Raw genomic sequence first — 18,830 nt, 5'->3', positions numbered from 1 at the left:
AGAACCGATGTATTCTTTATGATGTGATAAAATTAAATTATTCATTCCACTTTGTGATGGATGAACTTGCAACTGCCAAGTATTACCAGTCTTATGATGGGATAAAAATTAAGTATTCATTCCATTTTGTGATAGGTTAACTCTCAACTGCCAAGTAATACCAGTCTAATGATGTGATAAAAATATTCATTCCATTGTGTGATGGGTTAACTCTCACCTGCCAAGTATTACCAGTGTGTCTTGTGATGTGATAAACATAAAGTATGCATTCCATTTTGTGATGATTTTCCTTATTTAAAGTGTATTTTCTGCATGACACTTGTTTGATTAAAATTAATTGTATTTGTGGCAGACAACTTGAGTTATGTTTTGTGTTTTTGTAAAAACAACTTGTTTTTTTTAATATGACTGGAAATGAGACTAGCAGCCATGAATCCATAACTACATTTTGCTGTCCATCATAGACATCTCACACGCACATGTTCATTGCCTCACCATACAGGAATCAAAATCCATACAAACAATTTGTATTATCCAATATTCAAACTTGTCATACACATTTATTCATACACAAGAATTATGTGTCATACACATTCAAGCAATCAAGATCCAATAAATGTATATAATTGATGTTCTTAAAAAGACTACACACACACCTAAATATATAGGTGATCTTTGAAATGTGACATTTACATGCAAAATTCAGAATGCAAACAGAGCTTTGGCTTGCAAATGTAATAGTCATTAACCAGCACATAATATGAATAATTTTTGAAATTGTTGTGATACTGATTCAATTTTTCACATAAAATCAGAATTTCATTTATTTTAGTTTCCTGATACAAATGATTCGTCTAGCTTACCTTGAATAAACATACCAATACGTCAAAAAGTAGGACATCTGAGCTCAAAGATTAATAGTTTGGTTTGAAAAATCTCTAAATACACATAATTACAAAAACAAAACAAAATTCCGTGATAGAACATGTACTGATCTTGCAACTAAAGTAAAAAGGGGACTCGGGTGTGCTGTTAAATTTGTTGGCACATTTTAGTATCTAAAACTCACCTTTGATTTTAGGGGGTGCCTATTCTTTCTTTATTTTGTGTTTAACATTGTTTTCAACCACGAAGGTTATATCGCGACGGGGGAAGGGGGGAGATGGGATAGAGCCACTTGTCAATTGTTTCTTGTTCACAAAAGCACTTAATCAAAAATTTGCTCCAGGGGCTTGCAACGTAGTACAATATATTACCTTACTGGGAGAATGCAAGTTTCCAGTACAAAGGACATAACACTTACATACTGCTTGAGTAAAATCTTTACAAAAATTGACTATTCTATACAAGAAACACTTAACAAGGGTAAAAGGAGAAACAGAATCAGTTAGTCGCCTCTTACGACATGCTGGGGAGCATCGGGTAAATTCTTCCCCCAAACCCGCGGGGGGTACCTATGCGACTGACCACAATGTTTACTTTCATCAGGCACAAAGTTCTTCAGCAGAAGAATGATTAATATTCTAGCAACAAACATGCAATAAATTCATACATGATTATTGATGTTCAAAAAATGCTCTACACTACTTCACCAAACTAAATGGAGAACTGAAAATGTTTAAAACACTTTCTTTCTTTATTTGGTGTTTTCAACCACGAAGGTTATATCGCCACGTGGAAGGGGGGGGAGGGGGGGGGGGGGGGGGGGGGGGGGGGTCGAAGATGGGATAGAGCCACTTGTAAATTGTTTCTTGTTCACAAAAGCACTAATCAAAAAATTGCTCCAGGGGAAAACACTAACCATAAACAATAAACACCACTATGAGGTTTGATAGGTAACTTAAAGGGACCTTGACCTTCAATGAACGTTGCAAAAAGCTTATGTTCTGATGAATATGGGTGAATGAGGCACCATTGAATATAAAAAGAAAAATAACTGATTTGACTCTAGTTAAACTATGGCGCTCATGGCATCATACCAAAGTTTGAACGAGTATCCCTTTCACTGTTCTGTACAGCTGTGAAAACACAGTGAGACATAATAATAATGAACATAAATTAATCACCCCTTCTCGCCAGAGCTCACGGCAATACACAATAGCAAAACAAATCAGAGCATTCACACACCGACACACACAAAGTCGTTAAAGGTTTATTGGCTGCGGCAATAATAGCCGCAAGAATAATCCTTTAGTTCGTTCAAAGTACCCAAGCATGTCCTGTATACAAAAGTAAGGCGATTGAGATTTTATTTTGTTTTTTTTACACAAGCCAGAGAACACCAGTGCTTGTGAGAGCAAAACGTTTGCCCGTAGGGAAGTGAACCTTCCTTATCTTTCGCACCAGAGAGCTGTTCAAAAGGGGTATTGTGCAAGTTGGCTATTAAACCATTGTAATTCGGAAAATGTCTTTAACCTTCGCCGGCACTCGTGGGTCCGTGCGGACCCAGAAGGGTGTTTGATTGCAAATATCTTTTAAACGAGTTGGAATTTTTTAATGAGCTTTTAGAAATGCCTCAGACACCTAAAAAGCTATCATCTCCTAAAAGCTCATTAAATTTCAGTGATAATTAATTAATTAATTAATGGTCAAATTTAGACTGCACAGGGTATTTGGTAAAATATTATGGGTCTGCATGGCCCCACGAGTGCCACGGAAGGGTTTGCACAATTGTCCTTCTTTGAGAAGTATGGGTCCGCATGGACCCACGAGTGCCTCGGAAGGGTATACACGCTTTTCCTTCTTTGAGAAGTATGGGTCCGCACGTCCCCACGAATGCTTCCGTGTGTAGTCTAAATTTGACCATTAATTAATTAATTAATTAATTATCCCTGAAATTTAATGAGCTTTTAGGAGATGAAAGCTTTGTAGGTGTCTGAGGCATTTCTAAAAGCTCATTAAAAAATTCCAACTCGTTTAAGAGATATTTGAGACAATGACAAAAGGTGACGTTTTCATGTCAGTATGTCCCAAATGACATCACCAGTACATTTTTCATTCTATCTAATCTGTTTTCGTTCTATTTTTTCTAATAACATGCGTTAACAATTGATTGCCAACTGGAATGGAAGAGCACAAAAAGTGTAACTTGATATGTAGTTTCTCTAGAGGGAAAAACATCTTCCACTTTCATGTCAGTGTGTCCCATGCAACATACATTTGCCAAACAGCTATGTGTAAGTAGATTATTTGTTAGTGGTATAGAAAATACTGATCAACAATCAAAGTCAGTTTTCACATTCATTTTCTACCTATTTCTTATTTGTTTATTCTTTTGGCAATGGTGAAATGTCAGCAATCGTGTGTCATTCGGGACAGTAGACATGACACCTGACCTTTTGTCACTGTCTCATTTGCAATCAAACACCCTTCTGGGTCCGCACGGACCCACGAGTGCCTCGGAAGGGTATACACGCTTTTCCTTCTTTGAGAAGTATGGGTCCGCACGTCCCCACAAATGCTTCCGTGTGTAGTCTAAATTTGACCATTAATTAATTAATTAATTATCACTGAAATTTAATGAGTTTAAGAGATATTTGCATCAAACACCCTTCTGTGTCCGCACGGACCCACGAGTGCCACGGAAGGATATGCATATTTTTCTTTCTTTGAGAAGCATGGGTCTGCACGGCCCCACGAGTGCCACGGAAGGATATGCACATTTTTCCTTCTTTGAGAAGCATGGGTCTGCACGGCCCCACGAATGCGTCCGTGTGTAGTCGATAACGAGTGCCGGCGAAGGTTAATGGCTGAATAACAATGAGTTCCTTTATACGTTGGATTGGGAAAGCCATATATATATATATATATAAATATATCTAGCATCAATAAACCTAAAAATACACTAAGGTCTTTTTCAAAAACAATAGTCTGTTTTAAAAACTTTCAGCAATTTTCAACCTTATAAATCTATACTATAGATACATGAAAAGAAATTTGGTCAGACAATGAGACATGGGATTCAGAAAAAGTGATAATTAAGGAAAAAAAAAGTGGGGGTCTGGGGGCCGCAGAAGGCCCCCAGTAGGGTCCAGGGGCAACGCCCCTGGTCGGGGTCTGGGGGCAAAGCCCCCAGAAGCTGAAGGTTTTTAGTATTTTAGACACACAAAAATGGCCCTGAAATGCATATTTCAGCTTAATCATAGCCCCCCCCCCCTCCCCCTTCCCTTTCTCTTCCTTCCCATGTTTCTCAAATTAATTTTACGCTAAGACTCAAAATAAGGAGGAGAAAGAGAGAGAGAGAGAGAGAGAGAGAGAGAGGCGGGGATGGGGGGGGGGTGGTGGCGTGTGACGGTGTGGTTTCAATGTTCTTACCTCGTCGGTGCCAAACGACCCCAGTGACTGATTACACGACTGGGTTTTCAGGATAGTCAGGTGCTTGTTGCTTTTCAAGTGGCTTTTGAGGGCAGTCTTTCCATTGGAACCGTAGTTGATAACATTAACATCGTTGCACAAAGTGCACTAAGTTTTTCCCGGCAAGTTGATTTTAGCAAAAGCATCGCCAACTTTCAGTTTCACGTCTTGTGTCTTCTGGCCTTTCTCGTATTTCCAGCTCAATGATACAACTTCATCGAGCCAGTCGAATCTCCAGAGATTTTTCTTGTACTTCTGCTGGTCAATTTCCCGGGATAGAACGGTTTCGTCTCGCTTTAGCTTCCTCATCATTTTGGCAAGTGGCTCGAAGCGATGTAAAAATGGCGCCGAATCATTCTCATACGGTATGCTTTAGCTTATACTGAATCCCCGATAGCTACGTTGAAACGGTGACTGTAGGAGACAAAGATATGACGGCTTACTAGCGCCAAAACTAAAAATTAGTAATTAACCCGTGAAAGTTACTAATTTTCACGAGAAAATTACAATTCTGACGTGAAAATTAGCAATTTTCACATGTTAATTACTAATTTTCTAGTGTTAATAACTAATTTTCAAGTGTTAATGTCTAATTTTCAGTTTTGGCTCGCTTCCTGACGGCTTACTAGTGCCAAAACTAAAAATTAGTAATTTTCACGCGTTAATTACTAATTTTCTTGTACCTCGTGACTGTGGGGGCTCAATGCGCATGCGCGACTGTTTCACCTGCCAGAGCAAAACATCCTTCGATTCGAAACTTTTCTGGTCCATAGTTCTTTAAATTAACACTAAGAGCTGAGCGCATGTGTAGATAACCGTGACATACAACTGTCTGTCCGAAAACTTGTTGAATAACGAATTCTATCGAAAGATATTTGTGAAAGTGTGCGAGTCTCGATGAAGAGATCCGTCTGCTAGTCGTCGGACCTTTTGCACATGTCCGACCGGCCGCCATTTTTCCTCTCTCGGTTCGAACATTTTCGGATTGATTGTCCTTCCCTAATACACTTTTAAGCAAATGTATGAGTGTGGTAGTGGAAACAAATATGAAGTACAGCTGTCTGCCTGACAACTTGTCGATTAAGGAATTATATTGAAAGATATCTGTGAAAGTGTGAGACCACAGCCGATCAAAAGTCCGTCTGCTACGAACAGCTTCGATTCGAAAGTTTTCGGGGTCGATTATTCTTTTCTAAGATACCCAAAACAACTTTTAGGATAGCGCTATTGTAGAAAACAGTGACATGCATCTTCCCGTCGAATAACTTGCTCGATAAGGCCTTCTGTTAAAAGATATTTTAGAAATAGTTTGAGAGTGATGTTTGCCGGACGTTGAAGCCTCTCAGTGCGGACTCTTAAAATCCGACTACTGTGACCGAAAACGAGGCAAAAATGAAAATTAGTAATTAACACTGTTAATTACTAATTTTCACGTGAAAACGATAACCCTAGGTTTTGGCACAAGTAAGCCGTCATACAAAGACACAGAGCGCGTTCCCATACGGATCGACCAGCAACAGTCTGACCGTTTTAGGAACCAACCGTTCAAGAATAGTATGGAATGGAGCGTCGCGATCAGCGGACCGGCCGAAAAACTTGGGTCTTTACCTACATATACCCCAACATTTTCTCAGCGGATTTGCACGAATCTCAAGAATGATCCCTGGAGCCTAAAAATTTACGGAATTCCGTAATTTTACGGAAGAATCCCATGTCTGTTTGGTGCAATTAAACAGGTAACCTAATGGCAAATCATTGTGTAAAACTTTCTTTACAACTTTCTTTCACAAAGTGTACATATTTGTTTTGTTTTTTTAGCAATATTGTTTTCGTGGTGCAGTACCTGTGTTTAAAAATAATAAAATACACAGCGGACATAATTTCGCTTTATTTGAATGACTTTCCACTTTACAAAGATTGGTTTAGAATTAGAGCGCAGATTTAAACCAATTTGAAAAAAACAGTTGCTTATACCTTCTACCATGCTTGGTACTTTGAACAAACTTTATGATTGTTTTTGAGGCTTTCATTGTTGCCGCCCAATGCTGCTCAGTGCAAATTAACTTTTTTGAAGGCGAAGTGTCTGCACCCAGACACATCCTTACTCTGAGGTCTCAAAGCAAACCCGCAAATTGAGGCACACCTCCCAACGCCATGCAAGATATTGCAGATTTATTGCACGATTACGTGGCTGGAGCGGATAGGGCAAGTAGCCTAATAAGTTTACAATTTAAAACGAATGCTTCTTTCATTGACAAAAGCAGTAATCATGTGTCAAAACACTGGATCGGCTTTGGAATGCGCTTGTAAATAAAAGTAGACAATGAATTTTTCTTGTGATTCCACTGACCAATCTGCTTGTAGTCTGGACAATCAAGCGTACAAAATATGGCAAAATCGTATGGGTTCACAGGTCTGCTATACACTTCAGGTTTGGGGTGTCCACAAGCTAACTTTTTTTTTACTCGAGCATGTTGGCAACGAACTGGAGAACAACATCTGACCATGTTGATCGGTGGGTGGCCCACTCCGAGGGTCAATGCGCTCCGTTAGTTGCACGAGCTGTTCCTCAGAGAGGGGGCAAGCCGTGGCAGGCACATCCTAACGACTGTCTGGCAAAGGATGGTCCTCGATTATCGATTGAAGGCTTCTCCCTTTCCAGAAGTCCTGTACTGCTGTGGATGTGCTGGCTCGTCTCTCCAGCATCCCCCTGAAGAAGAGCTGCAGGGGAGTTCTGTTGCGCTCTGTCCTCAGGGGTTGGTGGTTCTTCTGTTCCACAATCCACTGTAGGGACCGGTTCAGCCTGGGCAGAAAAACATAGTGGAGGGCCCACAAGTGAATGGGATTGTCCATGTTCAGTATCCCCAGACCACCTTCTGCCTGTGGTGTTCCCATTGCAGTAAACAGGTCATGGTAAGGGTTCACCACATCTTTCCAGACGTCGAGCCAGAGACGCTCGATCCTTTGGTTATGGTCACTGCGGCCTTGCATCGCACTGCCTCTCCCTTCTCCCCGGTGTTCATTCATGAGGGCGACGACATCCAGATTCTCGCCACCATGGTCCATGCGGACTCTTGACGGGAGTCCAAAGCGTTGGGTTCCACCCAAAAACAGATCCCGAACGGTCTCTGACCTGTTGTTTCGGTGGCATGGAGGAAGGTAGTGGCCCGGCTAAAGCCATCGATTGCCCCATGAATCACCATTTTCCACCTGCAATATAACAAACAGAGATCCGTTTCCATATGTGATTTCACCACACAAATTCTGATTAAAGAGTTATTGGGAAATAAGTACAGGTAACATGCTCAGTAAATATTAAAAAGTAATGGTCAAAGTGCTTTTTCATGACCGAGAATCAAGACCATTATTTTTAATATATATCATTGAGAAAAGGTGTGTAACCCATTTAATCCACCTTTCTTCAATTTTGCAAAGAAATAAATCAAGAAAAGCAATTGCTTTATATGACTTTTCTTCGTCATGTCCATAAGCCTTAAGGGTCTTGTAGGTCTTAAAAGGAGGATTCCACTAACTGCTGGGACTCTAAAATTTGATAAAAATAAGCAAAATTTTGGTAATGTCTGCTGGTTAATAACACATACAATTCAGTGAAATTTAATAAAAATAACTGAGAAAACCGCAATGTAAAGCTTTTACAAACTTGACCCCACTGTGACCCCAAAATGTGACAGGGATCAACCAAACTAGGGTCACGTAGGTAGATGATCAAATCCTTCAAGTGTTCAAAGTTTCAAAGCTCAAGCTTCAAAAACACCTGAGATAACATCAATGTTAAGATATTTTGATTCGAACATGACCCCCTGTGACCCCAAAACTTGACGAAGGTCAATCTTCTTCTTCTTCAGCGTTCGACGATGGCTGTGTCTAGATTCTTTGGCCCGTGATGTTGACGAAGTGGGCTGTGACGAAGGTCAATCAACCTTATGTCGTCTTCTTCTTCTTATGCGTTCGTGGGCTGAAACTCCCACGTGCACTCGTGGTTTGCACGAGTGGAATTTTACGTGTATGACCGTTTTTACCCCACCATTTAGGCAGCCATACGCCGCTTTCGGAGGAAGCATGCTGGGTATTTTCTTGTTTCTATAACCCACCGAACTCTGACATGGATTACAGGATCTTTTTCGTGCGCACTTGGTCTTGTGCTTGTGTGTACACACGGGGGTGTTCGGACACCGAGGAGAGTCTGCACACAAAGTTGACTCCGAGAAATAAATCTCCCGCCGAACGTGGGGACGAACTCACGCTGACAGCAGGCAACTGGATACAAATCTAGCGCGCTACCGACTGAGCTACATCCCCGCCCACAATCTTATGTCAAGTTGGTAGATTATCAAAACCTAGAAGTGTGCGTACTATTAACCCTTACACCGGTGCAATTCTGTAACACATGTTACATAGCCACTGGTGAATTAACAGAGAGAAACATAACAAAAAACAGTCATATAGGTTTTCGCATCAATGGGAGGTAATCGGAACCGACCAAACAGACTGAGCCAATAGCGCGACATATGTCGTGACAACCAGGTGACAGTATACGTAAAGTGTCGCGACAACCAGCCTAAGGGTTAAAGCTCTAGCTAAAAACACATCTGAGATAACATCAACGTTAAGTTTTTATTAAACGAACATGACCCCGCTGTGACCCCAAAATTTGATGAGGGTCAACGAAACTGGGGTCACTTCGTGAAATCATCAAACCCTAAAAGTGTGCAAAGTTTCAGAGGTCTAGCTGTATAAACTTCTGAGATAACAGCTCAACGTTACATTTTTTGTCCTTGGACAGACAGACAGCCTGCCCACAGCACACATAATTATTTTGATCAAGTATTATTCACTCAGCCAGTCTACCTGCACAAGCATGTGATTAATCCATGGTTGAAGAGTTCTGTGAAAATTGCGCAATTCTGCAAACTCTTTATAGCAGTTAATTTAATTTCGAATAAAATAAAGTACATAGTTGTTCTGCTAAGACGATAAGGCAAATATTTTTGCGTTCTTTTCATGTTTAAGTATCTCGGGAAAAAAAGTTCTATTTATGAAGTGAAATATAATTGACCTACAGATTACTGTCTTTTTATTTGTACAAATGCAAAATGGGAACAACTCTATTTTCTACACAAAATATGAGAGTTACTTGCCTTGAGACCTTGTGTCTGGTACAACGTAGATTTTGATTTAGAAAACAACCAAACTTATGGATCTTATATTGGATTCTGTGTGTTGAAACCTGAAATGAATAGTGTAAATGCAGTATGTATGAGCTCTTTCCTCTTTCGAATATTTGAGCATTCAGAACTTTTCAGTCACCAAGCAGTGACCACACAGTGTGGTTTCTCAACCTATGAGCTATCGAGGATTCAGACTGGTTGCTGGGTGGTTATTTGTTAGGACTAGGTAGCTTGGTATTCACCGAAAAGTATTCCCCCCTCTGCTTATTTCTCTGTTAACTTGAAGGGGTGTTTATTGTTAAAAAAACACAAAGCAACCAAATTTAAATAACCACCCAGTAGAAATGGTAAGGTATAACCAGAATATGTTTTGTATTCCGTGGGGAAATCATCAATGGACCAGTCTTTCATTACATATCCAGAAAATGACAAAATAAAAAGAAAAGAAAAGAAAATACTTGCACACGACTCACCTTCGTTACCCACCTACCCCTTAGAAGACGCCCTTCCTTTTACGATCCCAAACAAGACATTTTCAAGACCCTGTTTCATAGCTGCCAACCCCTGTGAAGCCCAAAGAGTAGCATTTTGGAACTTTCACCCAATGTCAGAGTTGCAATTGGTGTTTATAAGCATAGCACTCGCATAATCTTAAATTTGAATCGCAAGCCCGCATTTAAAATGCCATCAAAAACGTTTGTAAGATTCTGAGAGCTCTACGACATTACAACCGTCTAAACATAGTTCAATGTCACACGCTTTCCTTCTTTGCCACTACTAAAGCAAACGTATGCAAGATTGTATGTTACACGCTTTAGGAGCATGGCAAGAACGGATTCAAACTCAAAATCGTCACTCCAAAAAAACATAAAATGCACACACGACTTTTATTTCTCCTGCTGTTATCGTTTCTTCTCTTTACAGATTCTTCAACGCTCAGAATACTGAAAACGGCACCCCAGACGACAGTACTGTTTCCATACGCGAATTTAAGTTCCCTTGGAAAGTGGTTCGCTCAGGAGGCCTGTTTGTCTGACACTATAAGGACAGAGTTCTGAACATAGATGACAAAGATTCCAGAATGAACAAACATTTTGCGGATGCAGACACAGAAAGACGTCATGAAGAATGAGATGCTTCAAAAGATACAGACTGTGACGATGACTGTGACGTCATTCCCATATAACGAGACGTCATTCACAGTTGTTCGGCCACTTCCGTCAAAAAGTAGATTTAGACAATCAACGTAATCTCGTGTGGAAGAAAACGTCTGTCACACAACCAAGTCGGAATAGCAGGTATTATTACCTATACACGCAAAGTCTGTCGAATTCTTCGGCAAAAATCGTTGAAAATGATTTGCCCGCATCGGCGTGGAACTTGCACCATAATCTTCACCACCCTTACGTTTCCCCGTTTTTATCCTGTCTCCCTCCAGTTTCCACTTCTAACACCGTCACTGTGCACAGCTTACAACTTAACAAGTGCATTGCAAATGAGACTGTGCCAAAAGGTGACGTTTTCATGTCAGTATGTCCCAAATGACATCACCAGTACATTTTTCATTCTATCTAATCTGTTTTCGTTCTATTTTTTCTAATAACATGCGTTAACAATTGATTGCCAACTGGAATGGAAGAGCACAAAAAGTGTAACTTGATATGTAGTTTCTCTAGAGGGAAAAACATCTTCCACTTTCATGTCAGTGTGTCCCATGCAACATACATTTGCCAAACAGCTATGGGCAAGTAGATTATTTGTTAGTGGTATAGAAAATACTGATCAACAATTAAAGTCAGTTTTCACATTCATTTTCTACCTATTTCTTATTTGTTTATTCTGTTGGCAATGGTGAAATGTCAGCAATCGTGTGTCATTCGGGACAGTAGACATGACACCTGACCTTTTGGCACAGTCTCATATTCTAATCAAATTCACAATTGGCGCATAGAGTCACCGGAAATGCGAATGCTTGCAATAAAATTCACGATTTGCTAAGCAAGTCACGTGGACATATCGAGTCATAACGGAGTGGTTCCCAGCCATCGGTACTCGACTAGTTATGCAATGTTCATTGTTGATTGTCAAGCAATAAGTGAACATTTTGCACGCTTGTCATTTTTTTTTTTTTTTAGCGTAGCAGCTCAGGGCTTAGAGTAGCAGCGTAGCAATTCCTGCAAAATCGGAGCATGCTGCGCCAAAATCGTAGCAATTGGCAGGTATGCTGTTCTCTAAGATATTCTGCTCATAACCTCTGTAAGTTTACCCCCATTATAAGACCTTATTATCTCAGGGTTATGTAGGTCTTAAAAGAAAGATTCCAGCGTCATAAAATAATGTTTAAGAGAATTCCTTATGCCACCTGTATCAATCCACTCAAATTCCATGTTCAAACTGGCACAACCCCTAACATCCTCCCCACCACCGGACACACTCAACATTCACCAAATTTTTAAAAAGGATTTTTTTGTGCCCAGTGTATGTATTTGTAGCTGTACTCACGATATCAACTTGTGGTATCCGTCTAGATGCCAGAGAGCGTTTGGTCCTGATACTTGGTACAGACGACGTCTCGTGGGCCTCAACGCCAAAGCTCTGACAGCTACTCCACCAGGATCAACCCGCTGGATGGCTCCCCGTACTCTGTGCCTTTGTGGAGCGTGTAAGAATACAACTTATTACACTAACGTGACATACCACTCATGTCATAACAATACCATTCACTCTACATTGCATGTGTAAAGAGGTCTTGTCTGACAAGGACCTGATTTTTCACTGCCTCCAATACCGAAACAAGCGTCCTTCTTTGAACACTCGGAAGAATTTTAAGAACGTAAACACCACACCAGTGACATTTCCTTGCTTTGACATTAAAGATTACACGAGGCATTCGGAGAGATCCAGGTTCAATTTTTAAGCTTCTTCAATCTGGGCGCTTCGACAAAGGGACATTTACAGCAATGAACATGCAACAGTATGTACAGGGTCCCCACTGGTTTTTAGAAACAAAATTCCATGACTTTTCCATGAGCCTCAATAACATTTTCCATGACTAGATCCACAGGTCGCCATTTCCGAACACGCAAACTTTTTACATCTTGTCACTGCCAGTTTTGACACTGGCTTGCTTTGCACTGAATTTGAGTCAGTTTCTACGCAGTGTCTCTTTGACAAGCAAGTCAAGCATTTGCTACGCAGTCAGATTATCGGTAATGTTTGCTGGTCCTGTCATTTCACTAAACTGGACCAGCCACTGTTTGTATCCATCTGCACTTTCGTAAATTCCGTTTCATAACCGTCACTAACACTGTGACTTGACGAACTGTCATTTTTTTCACCGCGATACACAGTTCCATGGGTGGGAGCCCAAAATTGTTCCAAGACTGAACTTTTTTTAAGGCCGGGGTCCAGGGGCCGCCAAGGCCCCGGCGGGGTCCAGGGGCAGCGCCCTGGTGGGGGGTCCAGGGGGGCGAAGGCCCCCGGCCGAAAACGAATTTTATGAATTTAAAAGGGTTTCTCTGGCCTCTCCTGAGTTTAATTCTGATAAATAAGAACCTTGTTGGAGATACAAAAAGTAACAAAAACTAAAAATTTTAGGGACCTGGCAAGCATTAGAAACAACAAAAAGTGCACTATCAGTCCATTTGGCATAACACAGTATGAGATGACTATCAATGAGGGCGCAGTCTATCAGTTCCATATAACAAAAGCCTTCAGAGCCTCAGAAACACCATGTGTTAACGTGTATGTAGCAGTTTTTCTACACATGGTGACTGTGCTTAGGGCAGCTGGGTCTGCAGCCAGTGTTTTCGCAAACTGCAACAAATCCGGTGCCAATGAAAGTGGCAGACAGTGCTCCGCTAAAAAAGCACATGTTTTAATTTTAATATCAGTGGCACGATCCGCCGAAGAAATAGGCGCAACGACCTGTGAAGCTGTCGGTAACGTTGACGTATGTTTCTGTGATCGGAAAGCTTTGTCGTGATTAGGGTCAGTCGTGTGTTTTTCGAGTGCACGCCCTCCGTTTGCTCCGTATACAACTTTTTTATCGCACAGGATGCAATACGCAACACCAGCCTCGTCTATTTTTCGAAGCCAAACTTCGTACCTTCGGTTCAGCTTGTCCTCCTTCTCGAACCACTTGTTCAACCACTTATTAGTTTTCCCTTTATCGATGCTTCTGGCTTCGATTTCAGAAGTGATGAAGCGCATTTTGCCGACGAAAACAGCCCGAAAACCACATCCTCTGAACGATTCAAAATGGCAGACACAAAGCGGACGGAACCGGAAATGGCAATTGTAAAGTACGGATCGGATGCCGATTGAGTTACAAATTCGAACCGAAACGAAACAAACCCGCAAAAAAAAAAAAAAAAAAAAAAATTGTCAAAATTTCTCTGAGACGGAAATCCGTCTGAGACGGAGGAACTCCCACCCATGCCAGTGAGTTCATTGCGAAGATCTTCCTTGGTAATTCGTTCCAATTCCGCATACTTTTTGTTGTCAAGAAACAACTCGAAAGAAAGCTGGCGTGCTAAAGGTTAATTTTTTTTCTTTCTTATTTATGTTAAATTCCATGACTTGAATTGAAATTCCATGACTTGAATTGAAATTCCATGACTTGAATTGAAATTCCATGACTTTCCAGGCCTGGAAAATTAAAAATCAAATTCCATGACTTTCCATGACCTGTACGAACCCTGTATGTAGGATAAACAGAATACTACATGGCTTCCTGTTTGATACCAGTTTTACACTAGTGTTTTGAAATATTGTTCGCAGTTTAATATTTAAAAGCACAACTTGTGTAAAACTGGTATTTCATAGGAAACCATATAGTATTCTCTATGTGGACAACAATGTCACAGGCTTACCCACTAAAGTTCTTTAGGAGCTTCTGACATATTTGCCTTAAAAACAACATGCAAAATAACTTGTGGAATCCAAAAGCACCATGCCGCATTAGTGGCCCAATTAGAGCTGCAGACTATTACGCTTTCGATGTAGCATGCTACTTGTAAAACAGAAAATGCTACTTCGTTATACAGACACTCTACAATGTTCATTTGTTCCTGCTGCTGTTTTCTTGTCTGAACACAGTTATTGCAACATTTGTGTCTTGACATATAAACATGTAGGTGCAGTGGATTATAAGATGATGCAATACTTAAAAGATAAACACCATTTGCTACACTATAAATTCAAGATTGCTACACATGAAGCTTCATAGGGGCTGACAGCTCTGCATCATACACCAGCACATAAATCTTACTGACTGAGTTGATGTGTATTTACACATTGCACACCTCCCACATTGAAGTAAACAATTGAATATCTTCAGTTAATCGAAGTACACTTAAAGATGAAGTTCTCTCCATAGGAATACTGTGCATCACCCTTGCATGTAAGTGAACTCAAAGTACTATGTGAACAGAACAGAACCAATTCTGGTCTGTTTGCAACCGCATGAAAGAGATCATTGTCAGATTGAATTACAATTAACATTGACACGCTTCCATTTGAAACTTTTCAGTTGTCATTGTGGATTGACGCCCCGGGCCCCAGATCCTGCGTTTAACTTTATCCTCGACGAACAAAACAACAGGCACCAATTGGGTGGCCGCCTCACCTGTGATTGTGTTGACCAGGTTGGCAACCGAGCCAGACAGGGTAGAATTGCTGGTACCGGTTGTCATCGATCCCGATGTTGAGGCGATGGCCTCACGATCACCCGAAACAGCTTCTTGCAGACGTTGGTTGTCTTTCTGGAGCGAGACAATGGCCACTTGGCAGGTCTCTTGCCGCTCCCCCAGCCTGCGTAGTTCTGCCAATACCGCGGCCAAAGCAGTGGCGCTTTCTTCCCCTCCTGCTGTGGCTGACTCAAACCCACCGGGTTGTCGCTGCGAGGCTGTCTGGTTGCTGGCCCTCGGCCGACCTGCAGCGGCTCGGGTCACTTCGGCTACCCGCCTTGACGCTGCCCTCCTGGGAGGCATATTCCTGTGCATAAAAAACAGGATATGTGAACACAGCCTTATTTGTCAGATTACTGAGAATTACACATAAGCCTTGAACTTGTCTGCTGCTCCTTGCAGGAGTTAACAACTCCTTCACTGTTCAGCCTGTAAAAGGTGTTTAATATCCCATACTTCTGAAGTTGTCACCAGATTTTGGGAGTCTGAAATACAAACCAAAGAAATTGATTAAAATCTGGCCCAAAGTACTTCAAACCAATTGTGTTTTCTGTGTCAAACTCAAATCCTGGCACCCAGTACCCCCACCAAACGAGTTTGGAATCTCTGAGGCTCAATACATTTATGACAAACAGAACACCAACAGGAAATTACATCATGGTTCTCTGAACTGTCACACACCAACATAATACCTGGCTAACAAATCCACATACTAATGTTGGAATCTCTGAGGCCCTATAGCTTAATTTGACAAAAAGAACAACAGCGAACCATGTTTTCTGATTCTCTAAAAAATCAGCCCCACCATGAAATATTACCTAGCCCACGGTACATGTACTTTAACCAAAATAGTGTTTGTAATCTGTGAGGCACCAGCCAACACAAGTGACAACAGTACCTCCACATGAAATATTACCTAGCCCACAGTACCACAATCAAAATAAATTTGGAATCTCCTAGGCAAAATAACAGGTGATTGACAAAACAGTACTTCCACAGGAACCAATATTTCCTGATTCACTGAAATGACAAACACCCGAGGTAATTGACATACAGTACCCCCACAGGAACAAATATTCTGATTCTCTGAATTGACAAACGCTCACATGAAAAGGCATCGTAACACCAACATGTTCATCAGAATCTCACCTGAAAATTATTTCCAAGTACTCTGGAAAAACACTGATCCATACTATCCACCAACACAGAAACATACTGTTGAAACATGTCACGATATCTTGATTTGACAGAACACTCAACAATCGTGTTGATCGCAGAACCATTCCACCTTGAACTGGTTTTTAGACAAGGGACATCATCCACAACGAGCCTGTCATAAACTCGAGTTACTTCCCATCTACCGATCTGGTTGACCCCATTTAGAGCCGTCGATTTATAATGCCACCCATCCGCATCAAACAAGAAAGAAAATGTAAACAATTTGAAGATTCCCTGTTCCTATACCCGTGCTTTGTAAGCTGATCAGTCAAAACGCACAATGCAACCTGACCCGGCTACAACATTATTTAATCACACAAAAACCGACTGTGTTTATCGCCTGACGAAGGGACTTGTACAACCTGGCCTGTCCTGACGTTGCTTGATCTTCTTGATCTTGATATGTTACGCCAACAGGTCCCAAGCTTGGGAATATACGTTTGCTAGATGCACACCATCACCCAGGAAATGACGCTGCAAATTCAGGTAACGTAAACTGTTTTCCAGCGGAAAACATAAAATCATGGTCCCAAAATACAACTCTAGGGGAGTCCACAGTGCCCTGCCGAAGCAACGCATTGACCTCCATAGCTGCGGCGTTGTATGATGGATCGAAACACACACACAGACAGACAGACACACACACACACACACACACCACGACCCTCGTCTCGATTCCCCCCTCTACGTTAAAATATTTAGTCAAAACTTGACTAAATATAAAAACGGTATTACTTAACTTTAAAATCAGAATCTGTGACTGTGAAACATTGGTCCATTTCTCAGTTGTTTTTCAACAGTTTAAAATTCCTTTTTGAAGCTTTACTATTCTAATATTCAGCACAAAAGAGTTACCTGAAGTACTGTCCCCTGTCCTTTCAGACGAGCTTGTATCATTAAGGACCCAGTAAGCTTGTTGGAAGCAGTAATTGGTTCCACCAACGCATCCAACTCTTGATCAGATATCCTGGAATACACCATGCGTTGTACTTACAAGTAGCATTCCATTTTCCCTGAAAATTGCCAAACACTTTTATTACTTGCGTTGTATCGATAAACGAAGCACAAGTAAGAAACAATAATAAAAGCAAAGAAAATAGCAACACGATATGCAAACATCTAACAAAGCCGAGCAAGCAGAATGACAGGTTTAATGAAAAACAAAGAGGTACCGATTCGGAAACAAGATCGCGATTCTTTCCTTCGCTGCACGACGCAAATCTTCTGTGACCTTTGACCAAACGTAGCTTCCACATTCGATCACCGTGCTCAGCTTAATATTTACAACAGAAAGCCGAGGGGGTGGAATACCGAGATGAACCTACAGAAATGTGCATCCTCAAACCTGACATATTCATCCCAACATTTAATGAACTCCAAAACACAGAAAGTTGCTTTTACACGCCATCTTTGATTGCCACTGCCAGTGGTTATCAAACCGGGACCCGGTACCCGTGTTTCAAAGATCACGCATTGTTTCTTCCATTAAGTCACAAATGAACAAGCAAACAAAACGTTGCTTACCTTCTTAAAACTTCTTCTGGCTCATTACCAGACTGCAACAAATAATTGACGCAATCAGTGGCGGGTCTGATCCAGTGGCGTCACCGGAAGTAGTATCTCCACGAGATTGTCGCTTTGCATGTCGTACATTTTCCGATTCAAGTTCTAATTTATTTCACCTGCATTTATTAAATGCAGCTGCATTTAAAAATAAATACAGCTGTATTTAAAAATAATTACACCTGTATCTAAAAGTAATTACAGGTGTATTTATTTTTAAATACAGCTGTATTTACTATTAAATACAGGTGTAATTATTTTTAAATACAGCTGTATTTATTTTTAAATGCAGCTGTATTTAAAAATAATTACACCTGTATTTAATAATAAATACAGCTGTATATATTTTTAAATACAGGTGTAATTATTTTTAAATACAGCTGTATTTATGATTAAATACAGCTGTATTTATGATTAAATACAGCTGTATTTATTTTAAATTACAGCTGTAATAGTTATGAGCCAAACGGCTTTCCATATGTCTGATGCGTTTCAGCAGAAGTGAGGCAGCTGGTATTATCTGATCGACGCTTCCGAACCGGCGCGACCAGCGAAACGAAATTCTGTACTTGCAACACGTGCGTGTTAATGAGAGAGAGAGAGAGAGAGAGAGAGAGAGAGAGAGAGAGAGAGAGAGAGAGAGAGAGAGAGAGAGAGAGAGAGAGAGAGAGAGAGAGAGAGAGAGAGAGAGAGAGATCAAATCAAATCAAATCAAATCAAATAAAATTTTATTTTACGAGGGTTGTGGCATAAGCAATATAAACGAGCTTCTTTTCAACCAGTCCTCGCCCAGAGAGGGACTATTCTAATCTTAAAT

The 18,830-nt window shown here is 40.8% G+C and overlaps 1 protein-coding gene across 3 annotated transcripts; it reads right to left on the bottom strand.

The window, feature by feature from the left end:
• Window positions 1-3,560: 3,560 nt before the first annotated feature.
• On the bottom strand, window positions 3,561-18,025 carry LOC138958795 (uncharacterized). 3 transcript variants are annotated; one of them, XR_011453514.1, is made up of 4 exons: window positions 17,306-18,025; window positions 15,172-15,539; window positions 12,045-12,191; window positions 3,561-7,563 (listed from the first exon to the last, which is right to left on the bottom strand). XR_011453514.1 is itself a non-coding variant. In XM_070330088.1 (3 exons), exons 1-3 carry the CDS (start codon window positions 16,513-16,515, stop codon window positions 12,145-12,147), a joined length of 549 nt encoding a protein of 182 aa, XP_070186189.1. In that variant the 5' UTR covers window positions 16,516-16,627; the 3' UTR covers window positions 11,040-12,144. The 3 variants fall into 3 exon arrangements, 1 of the variants encoding a protein (XP_070186189.1); XR_011453513.1 differs by lacking the exon at window positions 17,306-18,025 and adding an exon at window positions 16,382-16,627; XM_070330088.1 differs by lacking the exons at window positions 3,561-7,563; window positions 17,306-18,025 and adding an exon at window positions 16,382-16,627 and having other exon boundaries at window positions 11,040-12,191.
• Between the last annotated feature and the right edge of the window lie 805 nt (window positions 18,026-18,830).

Source organism: Littorina saxatilis, linkage group LG2 (genome assembly GCF_037325665.1).
Source record: "Littorina saxatilis isolate snail1 linkage group LG2, US_GU_Lsax_2.0, whole genome shotgun sequence".
NCBI lineage: Eukaryota > Metazoa > Mollusca > Gastropoda > Littorinimorpha > Littorinidae > Littorina > Littorina saxatilis.
Note: the sequence above shows the minus strand (reverse complement) of the source record. Positions and strands in the feature narration are given on the sequence as shown.

What these genes read in the sequence shown, in the direction of transcription:
- LOC138958795 (XM_070330088.1), bottom strand. Translation starts at nt 16,515, where the DNA reads ATGGTTCTGCGATCAACACGATTGTTGAGTGTTCTGTCAAATCAAGAT. An exon ending in TACTTGGAAATAATTTTCAG is followed by an intron (nt 15,540 to 16,381) that starts GTGAGATTCTGA and finishes TTTTATGCACAG; the next exon opens with GAATATGCCTCCCAGGAGGG. An exon ending in CCTGGTCAACACAATCACAG is followed by an intron (nt 12,192 to 15,171) that starts GTGAGGCGGCCA and finishes CGCTCCACAAAG; the next exon opens with GCACAGAGTACGGGGAGCCA.